Source organism: Capricornis sumatraensis, chromosome 8, assembly GCF_032405125.1.
Source record: "Capricornis sumatraensis isolate serow.1 chromosome 8, serow.2, whole genome shotgun sequence".
NCBI lineage: Eukaryota > Metazoa > Chordata > Mammalia > Artiodactyla > Bovidae > Capricornis > Capricornis sumatraensis.
Genome location: NC_091076.1, coordinates 3,741,186 through 3,766,973, shown reverse-complemented (window position 1 = coordinate 3,766,973; position 25,788 = coordinate 3,741,186). Strand labels below are relative to the sequence as shown.

General features: G+C 56.3%; 1 protein-coding gene across 1 annotated transcript in view; it reads left to right on the top strand.

The window, feature by feature from the left end:
• The window catches only part of ANO1 (anoctamin 1), a 119,536-nt gene that overhangs the window by 76,191 nt on the left and 17,557 nt on the right, over positions 1 to 25,788 (top strand). The window contains exons 13-23 of the mRNA XM_068978801.1: positions 8,293 to 8,375; positions 10,738 to 10,749; positions 11,343 to 11,414; positions 13,674 to 13,751; positions 14,729 to 14,803; positions 18,010 to 18,211; positions 18,355 to 18,466; positions 19,485 to 19,542; positions 21,403 to 21,503; positions 22,446 to 22,591; positions 25,172 to 25,324. Of these exons, the coding sequence (XP_068834902.1) occupies positions 8,293 to 8,375; positions 10,738 to 10,749; positions 11,343 to 11,414; positions 13,674 to 13,751; positions 14,729 to 14,803; positions 18,010 to 18,211; positions 18,355 to 18,466; positions 19,485 to 19,542; positions 21,403 to 21,503; positions 22,446 to 22,591; positions 25,172 to 25,324 (1,092 nt within the window). The remainder of the gene's footprint in view (positions 1 to 8,292; positions 8,376 to 10,737; positions 10,750 to 11,342; positions 11,415 to 13,673; positions 13,752 to 14,728; positions 14,804 to 18,009; positions 18,212 to 18,354; positions 18,467 to 19,484; positions 19,543 to 21,402; positions 21,504 to 22,445; positions 22,592 to 25,171; positions 25,325 to 25,788) is intronic.

Here is a 25,788-nt window from a genome sequence, read left to right as displayed (position 1 = left end):
CTGAGGGAAAGAGGAGTTTATTATAAATCAAGACAAAATCAACAGGAAAGGGCCTGCTGGGCTAGGAGGTGCCCGCTGACTCCCCCCCCCCTGCCTGCAGGGTGGAGGAGACACAGTCCCTCTGTCCCCAGGCCTTTCACACTTGGTGTCAAGTGTAATTAGCAGCAAGCTTGCCATTGTAGAGTAGGTTTTTTTTTTTTATCCCTTATTCAGTTACTTGTTCATTACCCTCTAAAGGATCATTTTCGCACTGGCGTTTTTTCTCCCACTGTGTCCTTTCTTTTCCTGACCTCCAGCTGTGAACGTTTCTTCTCACTCAGTGACAGAGAGCGACCCCAAACCTGTTTCTGCCCTTGGCAGGGCTGGGTCGCTGCCCCAGGAGTCGCTGTGGCAGCTGTTTCCATCTTGTTTCTGCTCCGCCATGGGGTCTAGCTTGCCCAAGGGGGCGACCCGCTGGTCCTGGAACCCTGTGCTTTGGCTGAGCACTCCATTGCCTGGGATTTATAACAGTTCAAAACCAGTAAAGTGTCAAGACGAAGCAACTTTGAGCTCCATTTAGCTGTTCGCACCAGGATCAATTTTCTGAAATTATAGCATAATAATGGGGTGTTCAAGGCTTGTCAGTTCCAGGCAGAACAAAGCGGGTTATTGGATTTGAGCCCGGCTGCAAGGAGCTGTAAAGAGATGGTCCCAGCATCAGTGGAATGACAGGTGTGGTTGAAACCCCTCCCGGGGTCTACGCCCGAGGCTCTGAATGCAGTTGGCAGGTCACCGGCTGAGTCATCCGAGCGGGGCGGAGACAGAGACAGACTTAATCTCTGCTGGAATTCAAAGGCCAGCAGCAGGTTTGTGAGCGGACACTTGTTCAGGGGATTAAATAAGTAGAATCAGTGAGACCATGAAGGGTCAGGGCCTTTGTGCAGGTGGGAGCCCCAGCTCCCCTGTGGGCTGACAGGCAGGTTCACACCATCGCCTGGTCCCTGTAGCCCAAGGAGACCCATCCCTGCTCTCCACGTGCGGAGAACGTGCACTGTCAGGAGCCAGAGGTTGGTGAAGCTGTTCTCTGCTCTCGGGGACTGCACTTTAAGAAGGATGCGCCCTGCCTGCTCCAGTGCCCTGGCGGCTCAGGAGTGCCTGATCCAGGTTCAGAAGTTGAGACCCCCGGCCCACAAGGAGCTTGGGCCTCACAGGGGAAACGGCGCCGTTCTCTGGGCAGCTGCAGAAGCACCCAGCCTCGGTCAGAGCCTTCCCTCAATGGCCTCTGAGATTCCCATGGCAGCTTGAGCGGCCATGATGTCCCAGCAGAAGACAATGGGTAGGGGACTTCCCTGGTGGTCCAGTGGTTAGAACTGGGCTGCCACTGCAAGGGGTGCAGGTTCGATCCCTGGTGGGGGAACTAGATTCCACGTGCCGCAAGGCATGGCCAAAAAAAAAGGAAATATCCTGCAAAAAAGACAGTGGGAGGGCGGAACCAGGAGCATTTAATGACGCGTCCAAGATCGTCCTTATGTTAGTAGCTGTGCTTCAGGGGAGGAGGGTCTCAGGAAGGGGGGTCAGCAGCCAGCCACGGAGACATCAGAAACGGGAATTAGGGTTAGGCCTAGGAGTGAAGGCAGTTTGGACAGTTCAAGCAGGGCCCAAGGGAGGTGGGATGGGATGTGGCCTGGGAGGAGAGCCGAACCAGAGACACGGGGTAGCTGGAACGCGGGACAGAGAGGTGGGTGGAAGGGAGGGCAGATGGCGGGTAGGTCAGCGTGTCCAGACGCGTGTGTGCACAGGGCCAGCCTCAGAGCTCGCACAAGATGCAGACTCGGGGTCAGCGTGGTGCCCGGAGTATGTATTTGGGCAGGCCCCTGCCGTGGGGGTTCCAATACAGCCCACAGTCTGAAAACCCCTGGGGGAAATGGACAGCTTGCCCTCACCTGCTGTAACCTGGCGGGTGTGTCTTTCTGGTCCATTTTCTCTGCAGCCCCAGTGCGCAGCAGGGAATTTAAACACATAAGCAGGATCTGCGCCCATAGTTCCATGTTTTGCTTTCTAACTGAGGTGAAATTCACATGATGTAAATTAACTGTCTTAAGTGCCCTGTACAGGGCATTTGACACCTTCCTACGCCACGCCAGCCTCACCAGCACCCCCCGGGGGGAGACCCAGTGCCCGTTTAGCAGTCTGTCCTCCTCACCCTGCCCCCATCCCTGATAGCCACCAGTCTGCTTTCTGCCTCTGTGATGGATGTGTCTGTAAATATTCTGGATGCTTTGTATATACAGGACCAACCCTGTGTCAGCATCTTAATGAGAGGTGGTGAGATCCTGCAGGTGGGCCAGGTCATAGGGCCGCTCCTCTGTCCAGCCCTCAGCACTCGGATGCCCCACCCGAGGCCGCACAGTGGGCACTGTTATCAAGCCCATGGTACACACGCGGAGACTGAGGCTGGAGGGTGGGGGGCGATCCCAGGCCAAGCCCACACCTGCTTCTATCCAAGGAAGACCCAGTGTCCGTCGCTCGCCTGCCACCTCTGGGCTCCTCTACAAGAACGTCTTTTACCTAATGCTTCTCGTTAAGACATGTTCGCAGGAAGAAACTCAGCCACCCGCTTGCACCCTGGCCTGGGTTCGCGCTTCACTGCTTGTCTTTTGTGTTGCACTGCCTTCTGGGCTTGGATTTAGGGATATGAACTTGTTTCCTTGGCCCCCTTGTGTGGCTCCTGAAGTCGAGGGCCTCTCTTCTTGTCTTTAGTATCCTTGACCACGTTTGGCACATGGCTTGTGCTCATGTGGGTGGGAAGCCACGCACCTAATCCCAGCCAATCTTGTGGGGAGAAGTCCTAGACCCAGGTTTCTGCTGTGTATTAACCAATCACCTGACTCCTCAGGGTCTCAGTTTACCCATCTGTGCAAAGGGCTTGCAGGCTAGATGCAAGGAGGTCGCCCAGCACACCCAGCACCTGACACAGACATCAAGTTACGTCTGTGTGATGTAGGAGACCATCACTGGGCCCCTCGAAAGGAAGGGATGGGAGCTCAGCAGGACCCACATGTGTCCACACAGCTGCCGTAGAGAGGGAGGGCTGCTGGAACATAGCTGCAAAGGAAGCGCTCTCATCTTCCTTCCCACCTCTGCCCAGCCCAGCCCAGCCCAGTTCAGTTCAGTTCAGTCACTCAGTTGTGTCCAGCTCTTTGAGATCTCATGGACTGCAGCACACCAGGCCTCCCTGTCCATCACCAACTCCCAAAGTTTACTCAAACTCATGTCCATTGAATCGGTGATGCCATCCAACTGTCTCATCCTCTGTCGTCCTCTTCTCCTTCTGCCTTCAATCTTTCCCAGCATCAGGGTCTTTTCAAATGAGTCAGTTCTTCGCAACAGGTGGCCAAAGTATTGGAGTTTCAGCTTCAGCATCAATCCTTCCAATGAATATTCAGGACTGATTTCCTCTAGGATGGATTGGTTAGATCTCCTTGCAGTCCAAGGGACTCTCAAGAGTCTTCTCCAACACCACTGTTCAAAAGCACCAATTCTTCGGCGCTCAGCTTTCTTTATAGTCCAACTCTCACATCCATACATGACCACTGGAAAAACCATAGCTTTGACTAGACAGACCTTTGTTGGCAAAGTAATGTCTCTGCTTTTTAATATGCTGTCTAGGTTGGTCATAATTTTTCCTCCAAGGAGCAAGCGTCTTTTAATTTCCTGGCTGCAGTCACCATCTGCAGTGATTTTGGAGTCCAAAAAAATGAAGTCTGCCACTGTTTCCACTGTTTCCCCATCTATTTGCCATGAAGTGATGGGACCAGATGCCATGATCTTCGTTTTCTGAATGTTGAGCTTTAAGCCAACTCTTTCACTCTCCTCTTTCACTTTCATCAAGAGGCTCTTTAGTTCTTCCCTTTCTGCCATAGGGTGGTGTCATCTGCATATCTGAGGTTATTGATATTTCTCCCTGCAATCTTGATTCCAGCTTGTGCTTCATCCAGCCCAGCATTTCTCATGATGTACTCTGCATATAAGTTAAATAAACAGGGTGACAATATACAGTGTCGACGTACTCCTTTCCCAATTTGGAACCAGTCTGTTGTTCCATGTTCAGTTCTAACTGTTGCCTCCTGACCTGCATACAGATTTCTCAAGAGGCAGGTTAGGTGGTCTGGCATTCCCATGTCTTGCAGAATTTTCCAGTTTTTTGTGATCCACATAGTCAAAGGCTTTGGGGTAGTCAATAAAGCAGATGTAGATGTTTTTCTGGAACTCTCTTGCTTTTTTTTATGATCCAACGGATGTTGGCAACTTGATCTCTAGTTCCTCTGCCTTTTCTAAATCCAGTTTGAACATCTGGAAGTTCACAGTTCACTTACTATTGAAGCCTGGCTTAGAGAATTTTGAGCATTACTTTACTAGCGTGTGAGATGAATGCAATTGTGTGGTAGTTTGAACATTCTTTGGCATTGCCCTTGTTTGGGGTTGGAATGAAAACTGACCTTTTCCAGTCCTACGGCCACTGCTGAGTTTTCCAAATTTGCTGGCATATTGAGTGCAGCACTTTCACAGCATCATCTTTTAAGATCTGAAACAGCTCAACTGGAATTCCATCACCTCCACTAGCTTTGTTCGTAGTGATGCTTCCTAAGGCCCACTTGATTTCACATCCAGGATATCTGGCTCTAGGTGAGTGGTCACACCATGGTGATTATCCGGGTCATGAAGATCTTTTTTGTATCGTTCTTCTATGTATTCTTGCCACCTCTTCTTAATATCTTCTGCTTCCGTTAGGTCCATACCATTTCTGTCCTTTATTGAGCCCATCTTTGCATGAAATGTTTCCTTAGTATCTCTGATTTTCTTGAAGAGATCTCTAGTCTTTCCCATTCTATTGTTTTCCTCTATTTCTTTGCATTGATCGCTGAGGAAGGCTTTCTTATCTCTCCTTGCTATTCTTTGGAATTCTGCATTCAAATGGGTATTTCTTTCCTTTTCTCCTTTGCCTTTCACTTCTCTTCTTTTCACAGCTATTTGTAAGGCCTCTTTAGACAACTGTTTTGCCTTTTGGCACTTCTTTTTCTCAGAGATGGTCTTGATCTCTGCCTCCTGTACAATGTCACGAACCTCCGTCCGCAGTTCTGCAGGCACTCTATCAGGTCTGGCCCAGTAGCAGGTGGTTTTTCACACTGCTCACCGTGCCTGATTATGAACTGAGATCTTGGGGCTGCCTCCAGCTTGGTGTGGGCCTTCCCATTGCTCATGCCGCTGGCCAAGCCTGAACATCACAGCCCCACCTCTTTGCTCCAGAGCAGAAGTGTGACAAACTCAGCACCACGCAGTCCGCCCAGGCAATAGAGCATGGTGCGGTCTGCAGCCCAGAAGAGAAGGCATGCCCAAACCTTGGCTAAGGAGGCTTCAGACTTTTAAAGGAGAGATGAGAAGCCCACGATTAATATAAAATATCTGCATTTCCTAAACATAGCTGAGGCCAACAAGGCTGTCTAGGCACCGACTCCTTGGCTACCAGGTTGTGGCCTCAGGTCCAGCCTTGGTCCTGGTCAAACTGCAAATACTCCTGGGAGAGGGCCTTTGTATCTGTCTGAAGACATTTACCAGTAACATTCTAGCAAGAATGCCTGGGTTTCAATACCAGCTGCCTAACTGTAGGACCTTGGTCAAATTACTTACCCCGTCTGTGCCTTCGTCTCCTCATCCATAAAATGGCAATACAACTTTTGCTGTAACCATCAGACTTACAGCTACAATTGTTACTCCTTTAAAGAACGTTAAACATGCAGAAGGTCAGTCAATATAATGGTTAAGGGTAGACTCTGGGGTCAAGTAGAAGTCAGTTCAAACCCCACTCCTGCTGTTAACCTGCAGTCGACCTTGGGCAGAGCATGCAATCCTCTGAGCCTCTGTCCTCACGTGTAAAGGTGTGAGTGGAAATCATTCTCGAGTGCATCGCATTGTTTTGAGGGTTCTTGATGTTGGTAAGTCACTAGCACAGAGCCTGGTGTAGGCTGAGTCCTCATTAAAAGGTGGGGGTTACCACACTGCAGGCTGGTGAGTGGAAAGAGCAGAGGTCTAGGAGGCAGAGGTGGGGGTCGGTGAGCCTGGGAACGGGGAGGCATGGGGGAAGGGCGGGGGCAGGGGACGTAACCGGGCCAGCTCCCTGCTGAGCAGAGAGCCAGCCCTCCTCCCCAGCTCAGCCCAAGGTTGCAAAGGAGGCCTTGCCATGCGCAGGCAGAAGCCAGAGAGACACAGCTGTCAAAACACAGTGAAGGAGAGGCAGGCCTTCCAGAACTGGAGGGGGTATGGGAACAGGCCCCGACCAGGGCCCTCTGCTGCAGTGAGCCAAGGACACACTGAGAGGCGGAAGGAGACATCCTCACACATTCCTTCTCAAGAGGCTGTCGATGGGCCTGCCCCACTGGCCACATGCTTCCCCCCGGAGTCCCCGCCACCACGATGCCTCTGCTGAGAGAGCACTTGTGTCTCAGGGAACTACATTTCCCAGGCTCCCTTTCTGTCGGCCAATGGGAGGCCCCGATGGGGATCCGAAGAAGTGAGGCAGGGGAGAAACCAGGGTATTTCTCCTTCTCTCTCCGTGCTTCCAGGAACATCTCTGGCAGAGGCTTTGCCTTCCCTTGGTGGCTCTAACTCCCACCGGAAAGCCCCTCCCTCCGTGATCCTGGCTGCTTCTGGGCAGCTCCAGTGTCTGGCCCTGGTAACACTAGCTCCCATTGTTCCGCCGCCCCTAAATTGGCAGCAGCTTCTTGCAGTTGCTGATCTCTGGGTGGTCTCACCATCCCCTGCTTGTTGTCTCAGCTCTTCCGCTATCTATGTGGCCAAGTCCCAGGATGAAATTACCCCAGTCCAAAAGACCTAAGAGTTTCCTGTCTCCTGGCTGGACCTGGCTGGGGTGGTAGCTGATGCTTGACGTTTACCCATTATGTGCAAATATGTGCAAAACTGTTCTCACCTCACCTTAATGGGTGGGCACGTTCTCTGAACCAGGGAATGAGTCAGATTCATGCCTACTTATTGCCAGGTCCAAAGCCTGCATTCTTTCCTAGTGAAGAATGACACCAGGGAATTTGCACTGAAGTTCTTGCTGCGTTTCTGTCTTGACACCACCATTCATCATACAGGTCATTTAATTCCTCTGAGCTTCAGTTTCCTCATCTGTAAAAGGCAGTACGTTATAGCATCTCCCTCCAAAGATCACTGTGAGGTTTAAATGAGATTAATGCCAAGACAGTTGGATGGCATTATCGACTCGATAGACATGAATTTGCGCAAACTCTGGGAGATAGTGAAGGACAGGGAGGCCTGGCGTGCTGCCGTCCATGGGGTCGCAAAGAATCAGACACGACTGAGGGGCTGAACTGCACTGAATACTTCATGTATTCAGGCTCTTTGAACAGTGCCTACCGCGTAACAGCTCAAGAATCCAGAGCTCTAGTTACCGTTATGGTCACTCGTATCATTCTTCCAGCACCCAGACTCTGCTGACTTTCTGGTGTTGGGTGGAAGCATTAACGAAGAGTGATTCAGTCAGTGGTGTCCCAAGATGCAAGTGTGTGCTCTTACAAGCCCTTTGTGCATTCAGTGAGCAACCGTGAGGCACTTGTTTGTGCCAGACACTGGGCTTTCTGTGGAGGACCCAGAGGCTGAGACCCCATCCCTGCCCACACACCCCAGAGAGGCCACAGGACATGGGACAGGAATTATAAGGGAAGGTGGCACGGGCACCATGAGCATGAAAGGTCCCAGGAAGAGCTGGTTTTCTCCTGTCACTAAGGGAATTGATGAGAGGCTTCCTGGAGGAGGTGGCATTTGGACTGTGCTTACTCTGTTGGGAATACGAAGCAGGACGTAGCAGCTGGGAGCACAGTTCAGCAGGCAGAGCACCTGTAGGGCTTGAAGCTTGAGTGAGTGGCCTTGGCTCACCCTGCACTCTTTCTGATCTCAGGACCCCTTCCTGTGACTTGGGGTCCCCAAGATCAATGGAGCAGGATGGTCAAGAACACGAGTTCTGAGACCATCCTGCCCAGGCCCCTCACCGGCTGGCACAGTAAGCTTGCCTGGGACTCAGATTCCCTGTACCTCCATTTTCATCATCTGTAAAATGAGCAATAGACCATCCCTGCCTTTCAGAGTCAGTGGGAGAACTGAACAGTTTAATATTGGTCCAGTACTTGTTGCCCTCACCCTCCAAATGGTACAGGAGGGGAGAATGCTTTCATGTCACCCAGTATCATGGGGCTTCTGAGCCCCTAACCACCTGGTTCTCCTCTCTGCCCTTAGCTGCCACCTTCATGGAGCACTGGAAGCGGAAACAGATGCGGCTCAATTACCGCTGGGACCTCACAGGCTTCGAGGAGGAGGAGGTGAGTGGGCTTAGCAGCTGCGCCCCCTGTGTCCTCCCCCACCCCCACCCCGTTCCTTTCGGAGGGGGAGCTCACTAGGTCATAAAGTCCAGGCGAGGCAGCTCCCTGTCTGTTTCAGTTCATGTCCCTGATGTCTGAATCCCCCGCGGTTGCCAGGGTGACTGCTCAGTGTCCGCTCTAGTGTTTTAAATCTCCATGCTCACACGGACACACCACCCAGAAATGTGGTCGGGGACGCAGGCCAAGGCTCACCACACTGATCTCATCCAGTCTGGGAGCCGCACCACGGGTCTGGGGAGGGGGTGGCTGCAACCCACGAGGTTGAGTCCCCAGAGGCAGCCATGAGCCTTCACCCTGAGTGCCAAACCTGCGATTCCCGGAGCCAGCTGTCAGCCTGCAGTCAGGCGTGGCCAAGATGTGGGACTGATCCTTCACTAACAGAGGGAAGCCATGTGCTGGGCATCTTTGTGTGCCAGGAGAGGGGCATTCCAAGTTGAACAGCCACTGAAGTGGTGGGTGAACCCCCTTCCCCGGGGTTGCTCAGGAGACGCTTTGCTGCTGCCCCATCCTGAATTGCCAGCTCCAGCAGAATCCCTGTGGGATGAGAGGGAATGAAAAGGAACAAGATCCCCCGAACAGGAGAGCCATTAGGTTTGGCCATGCTGACCGTGGCTTTGTGTTACGGAATCTTTTGCTCAGCTCTTTTAAAGAGAAACCACTCGTGCATTTTCATTGTAATGTGAAAGCCTCTTTCATCATCTCTTTAAATATCCCTGTTACTATATTATATATTAATATATCCCTATTATTATATATTGGACTTCCCTGTGGCTCAGACACTAAAGCGTGTCTACAATGCGGGAGACCCAGGTTCAATCCCTGGGTTGGGAAGATCCCCTGGAGAAGGAAATGGCAATCCACTCCAGTACTATTGCCTGGAAAATCCCGTGGACAGAGGATCCTGGTAGGCTACAGTCCATGGGGTCACAGAGAGTCGGACACGACCAAGCGACTTCACTTCACATATATTAGGCCTTCCTGGTGGCTCAGAGGGTAGAGAGTCTGCCTTCAGTGTGGGAGACTCCGGTGCGAATCCTGGGTCAGAAAAACCCCCTGGAGAAGGAAATGGCAACCCACTCCAGTATCCTTGCCAGGAAAATTCCATGGACGAAGGAGCCTGGCAGGCTACAGTCCATGGGGTTACAAAGAGTTGGACACAACTGAGCGACTTCACTCATTATTGTATGTCCCCACACACGTGCCACCTCCAGGACTGAGTTGGTAGATCACTCTTCAGTCAACTGTGTAGCTGTGTGGGTTCTGAGCTGACAGACACGGGCGCTAGTTTGCTGGAAGAGGCACCAGCTTCGTGGTGCCAAGATGACCTCCAGGACCAGGTTGTCCTGTTTCAGCATCACCCTTGCTGTGTGACCTGGGGCAAGTTGCTTACCCTTTCTGTGCCTCATGTCCTCACAAACAGGGGTGGAAGAGTAGAGTTTGAGGGGGTCTTGGTAGGTCAGCAGGTACAGAGCACTTTGAGAGGGGTCCGACAGCTGTGAGTGCCCCCAACTGGCCTCCCACCTCCAGGTTCAACCTCTTCCAGCACCAGGTCTCATCGTGCTGTTTCACAAATGGCGGGGCCAAGGCTGACAGGCCAGCGAGACACGTGTCTCCTTAGGTGCAGAGATAGACATGGGTCGGGTGCTCCATCCCCCATGGTGGGCCCCAGGTCAGCTCTCTGCCAGAGCAGATTCAATAGATTCAAATAGGGTTCGTGTCATCTTACTAATTTGGAGTAGACTGAGAATGTGCTTTTCATGACGTCCTTGGGGTTGGGACAGTTCAACCTGTTGGGAACCTGCCCCATGAAGTCTTCACCCTGATGACTCAGGCACTAGGTAGTGGAGTGGAGATCAGAGCGCTGGACGTGGGCCCCGGGGGGCGTGAATGAGTCCCCGAGAGTGAGGCCCCCACACTGGGTAGGGCCTCTTCTGGGGCTGGTCACCTGAGACAGAGGGCTAGCCCCTCCATGACATGAACCCCAAGTGTCTGCTCTCGGAGCAGAAGGAAGCCTGTGCCCAGCCATCTGGCCTGAGTCTCCTGCCCTGAGTCTAAGACAGTTCAGCCCAGCACACCGTCAGGAATGCCTAGAACACTCCACCTGCAGAAACAGTGACACACGCAGTCACCCGAGGGCAGCAGCAGCCTTTGGCAAGCTCTCCTTGTCCACCCATGTCCATCTGCCTTCATCCTGATTTTTTAAGAGTATCACCTCTAAGAGGACTTTTTTCTTAAAAAAAAAAAAACAAACACAAGTAATGAAATCTTTTTGTTTTTGTTTTACATTTCTGGTTCCCGGAAGGAGGCTGTCAAGGTTTGGAATTTTTTGTCACTCGTCTGTCTCCTGGGAGAGGGACCTTCTGGCACACCTGCTCTATCTGTTTCTGCTGAGTGGGTCCCCGTACCTCTTCCACGGCGGGCAGGGGTCTCTGCTTCCTCCCCCACCTCCGGGTCTCTCTTAACCCCCGTTCTGTTCCAGTGCCCTTCGCTGACCTGCTCTGGGCCCCCCTGAGGCCCGGTGCCTCTGGTCTGCCCACGCTTGCTGACACTTAACTGCCATCTCTTCTGACCCCACGGCTCCTGATGGGATGTCCCCAGGGGCCAGTTCACGGCTGGGTGTTCAGAGTGGGCTGCAGGACAGGCTGTAGCCTAGCGCAGACTGACCCACCTCCAGGACCACAGAGCCTGACTCTGTGGCCTTCCCAGTGGGCTGGGCTTCCCAACAAGGGGGAGAAACCTGGATGAACCTCATTCAGGGAGCTCTGAATGGGAAATGGTGCAAACAGGAACTGGCCCCAACGGGTACCCCGAGGGAATGGCCAGGGGTGAATTTGCCACACGTGCTCCTGTTAAGGGTCGCAGACTCGCAGTTCACAAGACTCCTCGCTGACTTGGTTTCTTTCACAGGACCATCCCAGAGCCGAATATGAAGCCCGAGTTCTGGAGAAGTCTCTTAGGAAAGAATCCAAAAACAAAGAGGTATGGTGGCCGCTGCCAGTTGCCTTTCCCAGCAGTGAAGCATTGTATGTCCATCAGCATTACAGGCCAGGGGTCAGCACATGCTGTGCTGATGGAGGGGGCGGCCCCCAGATAGGGGCAGAGAGTACATGTTCAGGCCCTCCCTGCCTCTGTCACAGCGACTCTGCCATTGTAGGGGGAGAACGACCATAGGCAACAGGTGAAATGTGTCTGGCCATGTTCCAATAAAACTTGATTTATAAAAACAGGCAGGGGTTGGGGGGAGATTTGCCACACCCTGCCAGAGGTCAGCCTCCCCCTGCTGTCCTGAGGGTGACCTCAAACTTCAGCCAACACCTCAACATCAAGAAAACCAAGTGGTTTTGCAGCTTTTCTTGCTCTGGATGGTCTTGTCCAGCCCTCATGCTCTGCATTGACTGATGGATGGAAGGGTTTGCCCCAACAGGGCCCCTGAGCGGATGGCCAGCTCCTTGCCTCACGCGTAGAGGACGAGAACGAGAAAGCAGTGTTTTTGTGATCCTCCTGAGGCCGCCACCTTTCCTTAGTCTGCGATAAATGCCCTCCCTTCTCCCCAGAACCTCTCGTTTAAATTGGCAGTCACATTCACAGTCATGTTCTCACAGCCCTCTAGGGATGCTCGGCTGTTCTTTGTATCGGAGGGTTTTTTTTAATATGACATGGGGCAAGAGCCCCCAGGCCCTTGTCAACCTCTCTCTGAGGCTGGAAGGTCAGTTGCTGTAGGGACGGGAACAAGGGCAGAGTGGTCTTTCCAGACCCTGGCGTTCCTTGGCCTCTGGGAGCGACCAGCGCAAACCCCTGCCTTTGTCTTTTCTTACCATTGTGTTCCGTGGACAGAGTTGCTGGTACAACGTGGCCAGGGGTTCCAGTTACCACAGTCCCCCCACAGGGGGTGGGCAAAGTGGGTGCAGCATAACCCGTTCTCAGACCCCAGCTCCCATAGCAGAAAGAGAGCCCAGCTCAGCCCCCCGCAGCCAGAAAGCGGGTGCACGTCCTTGAACTCAGAGTCCAAGCGGGACCGGGGGTGCAGAGGAAATAACCACAAAAGCATGAGCCTTCACCATGATGAGGAGACTGTCTTTTCATTTAACCCATCGGAACGTCTGCCCATTGCGTCCCCATTGCCCTTGGAGCAGCCGCCTTGTGCCTTTGACCCCACAGCTCCGTCAGCGCCCTCTCCCCAGGCTGCGGCTCCCCTCCTAAAGGGAGAGGCGTAGGTGCTGCTGCTCTGAAGCCCCCAGGCCTCCGCTGAGGGCCATTGCACCCCACCTGAGGTGTGCCATCTGCACCCCCAGGCAGCCCACCCCACAGTTCTACGGCGGCCCCTCCTAGTGTGAGCGAGGATGAGGTTGCACCTCTTCCTAAGGGAAAAGGGGCTTAGTGGCCCGCATCACATCCACTGAAGTCAGAGGCTCCCCCAAACCCGAGCTCTGCGCCGTGCCGGGAGCACCGCCCCGATTCCCTGTCACCTGGCTCCTTGGCTTGGACCCGAGCTCTCTGACCACAAGAGCAGGAAAGGTTGGGGTTCATTTTCGCCGGCCTCCGATGGTGACCTCAGGCCCTGAAGGCCTCCAGGGGGCCATACCCTTGATTTTTTTCCACCGTTTCACTGTCTCCCAACTTAGTGGTTTTAATTTTTACCCCTGACTATGGCACCAAATTCGTTTAGGGGGAAAATAAGAGATCCCCCCTTTTATGGGTGTTAGGATGCAGAGTGTGGCTTCCTGCACGTTGGTGTCAAATGCGCAGGGTAACCCGCGTCTGCATAAGATGCACCGTCTGAACTACGGTCGCCGTCTGGCGAGGGGGCCCCGCGGAACCCGCCAAGCTTCCAGGCTGCTTCCGCTACCTCATTGCAGCCTCTGATTTAGAGTGGGCTTCCCAGGCGGCACTAGTGGGAGAGAGCCCACCAGCCAGTACAGGGGATGCGGGGAAAATCCGCTGGAGGGGGACACGGCAACCCACTCTAGTGTTCTTGCCTGGAGAAGCCTTTGGACGGAGGAGCCTGGCAGGCTACGGCCCATAGGGTCACAGAGTGGGTCACGACTGAAGTGACTTAGCACGCACACGCTCTTTTAGAATGTGGATCTCTGCCGTCCCCGATGGGTTTAAGACGCCCAGAGCCTGACTCAGCCCCAGCAGCCGCACAGCCAGGGAGGCACTGGCTTCCCCGGGGGGCAACAGGGACCTGGGCCGCGGTCTCACCCCACGGTGCTCTCTTGTTCCCTCCACCCGCCCCAGAAGCGCCGGCACCTTCCGGAGGAGCCCACAAACAAGTGGAGGCAGAGGGTTAAGACCGCCATGGCGGGGGTGAAATTGGTACATGTCGTGTCATCGGGCGTCGCGCGTCTTCAGTGTGTGCAGATGAACCAAAGTTCATTGTGTCTCCTCAGCCGACTCTTGACTGCTGTATTATCGTGTTAACATCCACATCCACGCTCCTTTGCCTTCCTCCACACCCTCGGGCTGTGACGTGTCGAGGTGTCTCTGCATGGCCACCGTGGGGTCGTGGGCGGGAGCTCGGCTGTCTCTGGGGCTTGTGAATCGTGCCTGCCACAGCTGCCTGCCAGCGGTCCCTGGTCTCATTAACATGCATGCCACCTTCCCTGGAATGCGTGGCCTCGGGGGTCAGGCCTGCCAGCATTCTTTGACCTCATCCATGCATTTTTTTTTTTTTTTGCGTTAAAGATCCACCCCATTCTAGAAACATCCCAGGTTAGTGACAAGCATCTATTTCAGTCCCTCCAGACTCCGCAGTCCCTGCGCCAGAGCCTTTGGGGCCGTGTGTCCCCACCGACCGCCGTTGCTACGCGGCGGGCAGCGTTTGAACTCGTAGTGCTGGTGGCTTGTCTCAACTTGCTCTGCAAAGGAAAATAACTATTATGGTCTGGGTGGCGGAGGAAAATAGCTTAGATCTTCTTGCCGTGCAGATGAGACTTTCAGCCAGGAGACGGAGGCCGGGCTTCTCCCGGAATGGGGCGGGGGGGGGGCGGTCTGAGCGTCTCATTTAGAAAAGCCTCTGGCGCCATCACACCTTGTACAGAGAAGACTCACATTTGTAGACAACTATTATTCCTGTCATTTCATAGCATCCTTTCATCAGGTATAAAGCCTGGATGTTTGCATTCATTTATCACCTGCAGGGTTTTTGTGTTTTCCCACCGTGTTTCTGTGGTCCACGTTGCTCACGCCCACACTCACATGTGCGCGTGCACACACACACACACACACTCACACACCACACCTGTCCACCAGGATGGTCCCCACTGCTGACCCAGCCCTGTTTCGTGTTGTAGACGGACAAGGTGAAGCTGACCTGGAGAGACCGGTTCCCCGCCTACTTCACCAATTTGGTCTCTATCATCTTCATGGTGAGTCCCGGGAGGCCGAGGGGGGCCGTGTACCAAGGCAGGCGGCGTTTACCTGGATGGGGTCAGCCGTCCACGTGGCAGTTGTCTTCATCCCAGGCAGGCAGGGGTGGGGGGATTCCACCCTAAAATGGGAAGGGGCCAGGGTTCTACAGTGACCCCCGGGGCTCCCTACACCTGGGGGATAGTCCCTGACACACATCTTTTGTTCTGAGAGTGACACATGTAGGTAACTTGTCATTCACACCCAGGAGTTCACAGGTATTATTTAAGACAAAACGGAGGGGTTTTAAAGAAGGCCACGAAATGAATATAGAGACAGGACAACAGTCAGGACTGGTCTGTGATGCCGGATTCATCCGGACCCTGTGGGTTTGAATAAACCAGCAACACACGGCCAGCTCTCTTTGGAGGCTTTAACGCCCAGGTGATTGGGCCACGTCCCTGGAAGGCCTCAGCCCATGTTCCCCAACAGGTCAGCGCCAGCTGTGGTCACTGTAGAAATGACCATCCCCTCATCCATCCCTGGAATTTTAGGTTAGGGTCTTAGCCCCTGACCCTGTGGGGGGCCCTCATGGCCGCTGTGGACCGAAGGTTGGGCTGTGCCCAGTGGCCTGAGGGGCTCACACCCACCTGTCCGCCTCCCCCACTGCTGGCGAGGACACAGAGGCCAGAGGTCTCTCCCTCTCCGCAGGCCGTATGCCAGGCTGGCCGTCCACCCTGAGGCCCTCGCTGTTCTCCGTGAACCTGGAGACATGCAGATGGGCTTGTTTTCCATTGGGTGTCAGGGGCGGCAGCTGAGGCCCTCTAAGCTGAGCAGCTAGAAGCTTCCCCTCACGGCCTTGCACACTGTTGAGGAGGACATCGCTGATATGAAGAAACCCATAGTGGGGCCCCCAGGACTGTGGAGCCGCTGTGCCCAGGACTCCTGGGCCTGCAGATGACTCCAGTGGCAGTGGGCCCAGCGCTGGGACACGTGTCCCAGACACACGAGTGGTGCTGAGGGCACCTAGGACAATGTGGGCCCTGCCCACAGCATTGCCAGAGCTCCCCAGCAGGGGACGGGGTACAGGAAATGGGACTCAGGCACCAAGGTTCAGCCCCTCCTGGCAGAGAAGAGTCAGAAGGTCCAGCGCAGGGATGGAGGAGGTGGGAGGCTGTGGGCCCTTCTGCACCACGGCAAGTTTGGACAGGGGCCCTCAGGTTACATGTCACTTCTGTGAATAGTCTTCAGGGAGTTTTGAGTTTCTTACGTAATAAGAATCAAGGTGTAGGCAGTGGAGGGCTGGCCCAGCACTTTCATGATTCCAACAGGCACTGACTTCTCTGGTCTCTGCCTGTATCCTCTTGGTCACAACATGGCTGCCCCACCTCCAACATCACTTCCACTTTCCAGGCGTAAAGGGGAAGAAGATGGATGCCAGTGGAGGCAGCCCCTCTTTGAAAGTGCTTTGCCACAGGGCTGCCCACGCCTGTGCTTGCATTGTGCTGGCCAGCCCTGTCTACACAGAGACTGGGAAATGGGCACAGTGTCATTCCCAGCAAAGGCAGGATAGTGGTGAGGGAACCAGCAGACCTTGAGGGACTGGGGTCCCCATGACAGATGAATCAGTCTTGTCCTGGACACAGGAGCTTCATTCTCTGAACAAATAGCAGCTGACCACCTACCAGGTGCCCCCATGCTCCTGGTCCTGAAGGTGCCCATGTGAACACTGCATCCAAACCCCGGCCCTGAGGCCCTTTCATTCCAGAGTGGGCATTGCACCCAGGAGGGGACACAGCTATAGGGTGGTCATGGGGGGACACCAGCAGGGAAAGGGGCACCTTGCTGAGTCTCTGCAGGCCCAGTGCCCCGTCTACACCTCCACACAAGGCAGGAGGGGCATCTCCAAGCCCAGGGCAATGCCTTCCCCTGGGCGTGGGGTGGGGCCTCTTGGCAGGGGCATGGGAGTTTCCAGGAAAGCCCTCATTCCGGGAGCTGGCAGGAGTGGTACCCACACCTCTCCACAGGGCAGCCCGTTCTTCGGGGTGTGGTGTGGGGTGTGGACGTTCCCTGGGCGGGTGTGGTCGCCATTCAGTTGCTCACAGGCGTGGGCAGCAGTGGAGTCACTAGCCGGAAATTTAAGATAGGAGCATCCTGAGATCCCCACCACTGTGGCCTTTCTCTGGGGTGAAGCAGGCAGAGCCCTGCCAAGCTGCATCCTGGAGGCACACAGCGCAGCCCCTGCCCTCCAGGGCTGTCCTGGGAGCCACGAGGGGCCGTCTCGGCAAGGGCAGGTCCCCTGCACACCCTCCATGAAAGTGAGACGCAGGGGCCAGGGTACGCAGAGGGCACGGTGCAGTTGGGCTTGGGTGACGGCCCTGCACAGCCGCCCTCCACCCTCAGGACTGCCTCAGGACTGGAATGCGCAGGCATCCTCACCCTTAGGGCAGGACAGGGTGCAGACAGGGTCTTCCCAGGTGAGTCAGGGCTTTTGAGGGTAAGGAAGAAGAGTCCGGGCAGGCAGACAGACAGCTCCATGCAGAACAGACTCATCATCCTAGCCAGTGCCCACCCCTGTCTCTCAAGCAGCCGCCCGTCCAAGCTTTAGGAAACGTTCTGGGGCAACGGTGGGTTTGGCAAGATGGGGGATGAGCTGGAGGGGTGTGGGGGTCTTCTGGAGAGATCAGGAGAAGGGACCCCATCCATCTGACCCAGGAAGGCCTGCAGCACTGCCAGGGAGACCAGACCACCACATGCCCCACCTGCCTCCCACAACAGCATCGAGAATGTCACTGCTTCCACTCAGGGTCACCCAGGCTGGGGCAAAGCCCACCCCAGAGTCAGCCTGCCAGCGCACAAGCCAGTTACTGGGGTTGCAGCCATCCTCTTGGGGACAGTGGGCAAGGCAGTCATGGTTCTCACAGCAGGCAGCTGCAGAGCCGTGCACTCCAGGCTTGGTGCACCCGCCAGGAAAGCCCCAGCTCGTGTGCTGGGTGACCTGGCCTGGTTACCCAACCTCTCTGAGCATCGGTCTCCTCTTCTGTAAAACAGAATATGGCCCCTCACTCATCTGTGACATTAACACCAGTAAAGCCCTTGGCATCTAGTGGGTGACAAGAAACACCTGTCATTGTTTTGAAGCTGAAGCGCTCCCAGGTGGGGGACAGCAGGGCCCAGGGAGCCAGAGGGTGTGGTCCAGCCTACAGTGTCCCTCCTCCCTCCACAGATCGCCGTGACGTTCGCCATCGTCCTCGGCGTCATCATCTACAGAATCTCCACGGCCGCTGCCTTGGCCATGAACTCCTCCCCGTCCGTGCGGTCCAACATCCGGGTCACGGTCACGGCCACTGCAGTCATCATCAACCTGGTGGTCATCATCCTCCTGGACGAGGTGTATGGCTGCATAGCCAGATGGCTCACCAAGATAGGTGAGCGCCCTGGCCGAGCCCCAGAGCCAGGCGGCCGCACAATGCCTGCCGTGGGCTGGTCGCTCAGCCCCTCTGATGGCCAAGTGAAGTGATTCGCCTGGACCGGGGCAGTGGCTCAGCGGCTTGCCTCTCACTCCCTCTAGAGGTTCCAAAGACGGAGAAGAGCTTTGAGGAGAGGCTGATCTTCAAGGCTTTCCTGCTCAAGTTCGTCAACTCCTACACCCCCATCTTCTACGTGGCTTTCTTCAAAGGCCGGTAGGGGCTGCTTTGGTGACTCAGACACACCGCCTTCCCTAGCTCGCGCCTCCCCGTCCGATAGAAGGCTTCCCGTCCCCCACCCTCGTCTCCCCACAGGCAGGAGGCACCCAGGCCCAAGGTAGAGCAGTCAGTGAGCTCCAGCTGCTGCTGCAGTCGGGCAAAGGCCTGGCTCCTGCGGGGCCCCCAGGGGGCAGGGACCCTCGGGAGGAGGGACCCCAGGCGCTGGGGACTCCAGACAGCAGGGGCTCCAGGCAGCCAGCTCCAGGGGCTCCCACACTGGGGAGGTGAGGGCTGCCAGAGAAGGTATGAAAGGGCAGCCGCTGGTGTTCTGGGCCAGTGGTGGAGTGAACCCCACACCCTGACCCTCTGGAGCTGTCCTGGATTTCTAGGGGCCTGTGGCCCACCCACCACGACTCCCCACTGTCCCCGCCCCCGCCAGGGCCTGGCTGGTCAGATCCCAGAACCCCTCCCAGAGTCTCCATCCTCAGCATCGTGCGATTTACATCCCAGGGTCCCGGAGCTGGGCCAAGGTGCCCAGGCCCCCCTGAGAGCACCCGCAGCAATAGAGCAGGCTCTCAGACGACCCTCGGCCACACACCCCACAGGGAACTGAGAGGCAGCCTCTGGGACCAGCCCCACTCCAGCCTGTCTGCGGTCCCCAGCATGGCTGTGAGACCCTGCTGTGGTGGGCATGACAACATCTGGGCTCAGACTCCTTTGCCTTTGCCTTCTCCCCTCCTGGGCTCCCTTCCTGGGCTCCCTTCCCTCCATCCACCCTTCGGCTTCTTGGTTTCCTGTTGAAGCCACGTCTTCTTACCCACCTGCAGGCTTGGGAATCACATGAATATTCAACCAACAGAAAGCCACTGTGGTCGGTTCTTAGATGAAGCTGGTAGGGAGAAAGCCTGTGAGACCCTAGCGCTCCGACCTGGGGACCCACGACGCTGCCCAGCTCCCACCTTCGGGGCCTCCCAGGGCCCACTCGGCCCTCTCTAACTGACCCCCATCATTGCAGGTTTGTCGGACGCCCGGGTGACTACGTGTACATTTTCCGATCTTTCCGGATGGAGGAGGTGGGTCTCGCTCTGCTTTCTCACCTCTGTTCACACAGTGCACCTCAGTTCCCAGCCTGCGAGATCCCTGCTCTGTTATCTAGCTGCTGGGGTGGGCTTTAGTCTTCCGTGGCGTGTCCATATAGTGTCACCTTAAAAGGAGAATGTCTCTTCAGGGTCATGGAAACCAAAAAAATTACACCCTTTTCTTTCCTTCTTCTTCTTTTTCTGTAAGACCTTGAATGTTTTTCTCTTTGGTTATGGTGGACTAGTGAGAAAAAAAAAAAAAAACTCAATTACAATTCTTTTACTTCAACACTGAAATGCTCATCTCTTGCCCCACCAATCATAATGCTGGTGGTCTTTGGCTTCTGCTCAGCGGCTCAGCCACTGTGAGTCTAGTGTGTGCGTCTGAGTCCTGGCCCCCAAACTTGTTCCACTGGCTCCATCAGACCAAGCCAGACTTCAAGGCCCATCTCAGGTCTCACGGGAACTACTCGGCTTTTGCAATTCCCAGAATAATTCATTTTATTGAGAAAGAAAGGCCTTCCTGATAAGATCGTGTGAAACGGTGGAGAGGATTAGGTACTGGGTGACCTGGCTGCCTGGGGTGAAGTCGAGAGCTTCAGCCAGCTGAGTGCTGGCCCCAACATTCCAAGGCCTCATCCGCAGTAGCGGATGTTTGTGAAAAGCCCTCCAAGCACACCCCCACTGCCTGACGCGTCCTTTACGTAGGGCGACACCCTGTCAAGCTCTCTAACTCTTGGAGAAGCCAGGGGAAATGTCTTTGTGAAATAGAATAAAGCATGTGAAGTCGCTCAGTCGTGTCCGACTCTTTGTGACCCCATGGACTGTGGCCCACCAGGCTCCTCTGTCCATGGGATTCTCCAGGCAAGAATACTAAAGTAGGTTGCCATTTCCTTCTCCAGGGGATCTTCCCAACCCAGGGATCGAACCCAGGTCTCCCTCATTGGCGACAGATACTTCAACCTCTGCGCCATCAGGAAAGCCGAATAAAGTGTAGAGCATCTTTATTTTTTTAATGAGATGGTGGCTCTTCCAGATAAATTTTTTGGCAATTTTTGGTATATGAAGTTTGGCCCAGGACTCAAAGAGGGTCACCTGTGCCCTGGAATGTCGCCCAGGGTCCCTTAGTTCCCACCACTTGGACAAGTTAAGCTTCTGTCTGCCTGCTCACGCCCCCGCCCCCACCAGCTTATGGCGGTACAAGCCCCCCGGGGACAGGGCGTTAGGCCTAACGGGTGGCCGGCTGCCTTACCGTGTGGCTTCCCAGCTGCACGGGCCCCAGCCTGTGAGACCGCTGCCCACCCCCTGCCGATGGGCTCTGTCTCCAGGCCTGGGGCCAGCCCGGACAGCCTGTCAGTCAGGCTGTACTAACCCCAGGGGCCACTGTCACAGGACGCCGTAGACCAGGTCTCTTAAGCGGCAGTTTTAAGCTCTCACGGTTCTGGAGGCCAGAGTCCAAAATCACAGTGTCAGCAGGGTTGTGCCCCTTCCGAAGGTTCTAGGGAGGGTTCCTCCAGGCCTCTCCCAGCTCTCTCTGCCACTGACCATCTTCGATGTCCCCGTGCCGACGGACGTGCCTCTCCAGTCTCTGCCTCCATCTCAGGGGGCCTCCTCCCCCCGCTCCCGTGCGCTCATGCGTTTTCTGTTCTTCAAAGGACACCGGCCACTGGAGCAGGGCCCACCCTACACCATCACAACTGCATCTTCCCTTGGTCGCGTCTGCAAAGACCCTGCTAACAAGTGAGGTCCCACTGTGAGGCTCCAGGGGCCGGGACATGGAGGACACAGCTCAGCCCCGGGGCCGAGGGCTGGCCTCCCCTCGCAGGTGGGTGCTGATGCGACCCTCTCTTGCAGTGCGCCCCGGGGGGCTGCCTGATGGAACTCTGCATCCAGCTGAGCATCATCATGCTGGGGAAGCAGCTGATCCAGAACAACCTGTTTGAGATCGGCATCCCGTGAGTAGCCCCTGGCCTCGGGCCTCAGCGGGCACAGGTGCGGGGCAGGCCTCCCGGCGGTCTGGGCGGCAGGCGACGCGGGGCCTGGACCAGCCAGGGTGGGGCACCAGAAACAGGGAGGTGGTGAGAACCCAGGGAAGATGGGCAGGAGCGACTGCCTGGTGGACGAGGAAAGGGACAAGGCCAGGTGACACCTCCTCTCCCAAATGGCCGAGGGTGCAGGATACAGGTTGTTTTTCTTCAGTCGCTCGGTTGTGTCTGACTCTTTTTGACTCCATGGACTGCAGCACGCAGGGCTTCCGCGTCCTCTACCGTCTCCTGGAGATTGCTCAAACTCCTGTCCATTGAGTCAGTGATGCCATCCAACCATCTCGTCCTCTGTCATCCCCTTCTCCTCCAGCCCTTAATCTTTCCTGGCTTCAGTGTCTTTTTCGACTCACTGGAAAAGGATATAGATAAGTGCCCCCAAATCCAAGTGCCAGCCCCCGTGGTCCAAGGCATCCAAGTCTGCTCAGGCCCATCCAGACCCCTGATACCTTGGAGCCCTCCCCCGCCTCCATTTCCTTCTGTCAGGGGTCCCCAACCTCAGAGCCAAGGACTGGTACCTCCTGTCAGATCAGCAGCAGCTGAAATTAGAAATAAAATGCACAATAAATATAATGCACTTGAATTGTCCCGAAACCACCTCCAGTCTGGGAAAAAATCGTCCTCCACAAAACCGGTCTCTGGTGCCAAAAAGTCTGGGTACCACTGCTCATGTCACAAACGAAGCGGTGAGGCGTGCCCTCCGCGTGCCCCCGGGGGGAGAGGGCAAAGGAGCCAGCCCGTCAACAGAGTGGTCACTGCAGACACGTCAGTTCAGGCTTTAAAACAGCCTGGAGGGGCCACCCCCAAGCCCGCCTTCCTGGGAGCCTGACCGAGGCGACGCCTTGCATCCTCCAGGAAAATGAAGAAGTTCATCCGCTATCTGAGGCTGAAGCACCAGAGCCCCCCGGACCACGACGAGCATGCGAAGAAGAAGCAGCGCTACGAGGTGGACTACACGCTGGAGCCCTTCGCGGGCCTTACCCCGGAGTACATGGAGATGAGTGAGTGACGGGGGGCCCTCCTGCGGCGGAGCAGGGTGGACATGGGCCAGCGGCCCCCCAGGGCTCCAGGGGACACCCCTAGGACTGAGCCGTGTCGCCTGCAGCTGTGTCTCAGGACGGACGGTGCCCAGGGTGGCCCAAGAGTCCCGGGACTGGGGCAAGAGAGAGAGCCAGCCAGCCGAGGCCACACGGCAGCCGCGTGGGGCCTCCCGGCCACCACCTCCCCCTCCCCTCCCCCGCTGGGCTGCGCTGGCCTTCCTGCTGTCGTTGCTGTTGTTGGTCACTCACTGGTGTCTAACTCTTTGCGAGCCCACGGACTGTAGCCCACCAGGCTCCTCTGCCTGTAGGATTTCCCAGGCAAGAACACTGGAGTGGGCTGTCATTTCCTTCTCCGGGGCGTCTTCCCGACCCAGGGACGGAACCCACATCTCCTGCGTTGCAGGCGGGTTCTCTGCTGCTGAGCCACCAGGGAAGCCCTCTCTTTCCTGTTACACAAATGCGTAGAAGTCATTTGAGCAGAAGCCTACCTCAGGGCTTTGCACCAGCTGCGTCCTGCCTGGAATTCGCTCCCCTGGTGCATCACTCACTCCTTTCCTCCAGGGCTCTGCTCAGAATGTCCCCACCAGAGGCGTCTTCCCACAGTGTGTGACGGGGCAGCCCGGCCCTGCTCTCTGCTTCTCCCCACAGCTGACATCTCTAGTCCCCAGCACTCTCTCGCTCCCCCTCCGTCTGTCTCTCCTGTGGAACTGACACTCTGTGAAAGCCGGCCTTTGGGTTCTTTTTCCTCTTCACTGCTGTATCCCCTGCACCTAGAACAGGTCCAGGTATACAGTGGGTGTTCAGTGCCTGCTCACTGAATGAACGGACAGCGAAGGTGGAGACTCAGGTAGAGGGGTTCCCAAGTGTCGTGCCCCCTGACCACCATGGATAGCTTAAGTGCCGGTTCCCGAGGCCCATTCCCAGCCTGTTGGGGTGGGACCCAGGACTCTGCATTTTAACAGGCACCTGGGCGAGCCAGCCAGGGACTGCTCTGCAGGGAGAGGTGGGTGGGGCCGGGCGGCCTTGGAGCGCAGAAGCGGTTCCGTTTAGTAGTAGACGCACTAGTCCCGTGGCCAGTCACTGAGTCACTCCCAACTTCTCAGATGACAGTGCAGAAACAGCCCTGAGACTCCCAACAAGGAGACCATGTGGGGTCCAGTGGAGTCCTCCGTTTTGTCCCAGAATCGACTCTGGGCTGAACCAGAGGCAGGCGGGCAGCTCCCTGCCCTGCGGGCACCGCCCACCCACCCAGGCCTGCCCCCTGCCTGCCTGCTGACACTCATCCTGGGGTCTTGGAGGAGGGTCTCCACTGCCGGCCGCCTGACCCCGTGGGAGGTGGACACAGAGAACTGCAGCCTGTGATCAACCAGGAGACCGCGGTCGGTTGTCGCCCCAGATTTTCCACTTTCCTGGTGGCTGGAGAGCTCAGGGTCCTCTGGGGTTTGATGAAATGAAATTCCTGGAACAGGCCCCCCCGCCTTGCCCATCAGGGAGCAGCCCACCCCATGCCCACAGGTCTCCGCCTCCAGGCTGACTCGGCTGGGATGGGGCGGAAGAAAGTCAAGTCCCTTCTGGGCCTGACAGGCCCTCTCCCCCGCCCCACCCGCACCTCCACAGCTCTCCCCCAGCCTGTCTGTCTAACAGGAGGCAGTGTCACTCCGGAGTCAGAGAACGTGCAGCCTTAGGGCTGAGTGGCCCCTGGCCCCCCAGGGGGCCTCCGTCACCTCCACCATCTGCAGAGGCTTCAGACAAGACCACTGCCCCAAAAGCATCCCACAGAGCCCCTGTGGGGCACGAGGGGGCAGCGACCCCATGCCGGGATGAAGCCTTACACAGAGCCCCACCCGCCCACCCACTGACAATGGCCACACTCAGCCTGCCAGCCCTGGTGACATTCTGCCGGCTTCCTTGTTTACTGCCTGGCACCGAGCACCCTTGGACAGCATCTGGCTGTACAATTCCTGAACCCGCTTCCCCCGTTTGCTTCCATTCAGCAACCTTTCCCTGACCTCCCCGGGAGCTGGGCCTCTGTGGGCTAGAACCTCGGAGGCCAAAGTTGCCCCGGAGTTGGCTGGTTGATGATGAAGATGAAAGATGGAGGGAACGAGGCAGAGGAGCAGGGTTGTCCGGGACAGTGGACGGTGGGCCCCCGCTGGCTCCCCAAGGCCCGATGGAGTGGACGCTGAGGGCTGTTGGAGGCGCACTGATGCTGGTGGGCCCCCCAGGTCCTAGAAGGCATTTGGGCCCCTTCCCCGCCCAAACACAGAGTGACTGAGTCTGGGCTTTTGTGCTCACAGGCACTCTTTCCCCATCACTGGTAAATTTTTTCATGATCAGACTATAAGTGAGTACACGCCCATTATTCAAGACGTAATGTGAAGGTTCAGAACCTGCCTCCTGGCCTGGGGTCACCCAGGGCCGCAGGGCCCATGCCGAGATCCCCTCTTACACACGGGAGGCAGGGCGCCCTCTGGCCCAGGGCGAGTGTCCCGCTGCGCTGGGCCGGGGGCCGCACGTGCTGACCGCCGCCCCTCTCTGCAGTCATCCAGTTCGGCTTCGTCACGCTGTTTGTCGCGTCCTTCCCACTGGCCCCGCTCTTCGCGCTCCTGAACAACATCATTGAGATCCGCCTGGACGCCAAAAAGTTCGTCACTGAGCTCCGAAGGCCGGTGGCCGTCAGAGCCAAGGACATCGGTGAGTGCCTGGGCCCTGGGAGCAGAGACCCTGGGTTTGGGGAAAGGATCGCACTCCCCGGAAGCCAGAGGCACAGCTGGCCAAGTGGGGCCCCGACTCCTCACTGCACCTGCCCTGGAAGGAGACTCAGACACGAGACAGGGGTGGGGAGATGCAGGACTCCAGCCCCTCTGCACCCCACCGGACCCCCCAACTCCTGAGATGTGCAGGCCACGGAGAACATTAGGGAACCCCGACCTCCCAACTCCTGAGATGTGTGGGCCACAGAGAACGTTAGGGAACCCTGACCTCCCAACTCCTAAGATGTATGGGCCATGGAGAACATTAGGGAACCCTGACCCCCCCAACTCCTGAGATGTGTGGGCCACGGAGAACATTAGGGAACCCTGACCTCTCAACATTAGGGAACCCCGACCCCCCAACTCCTGAGATGTGCAGGCCACGGAGAACATTAGGGAACCCTG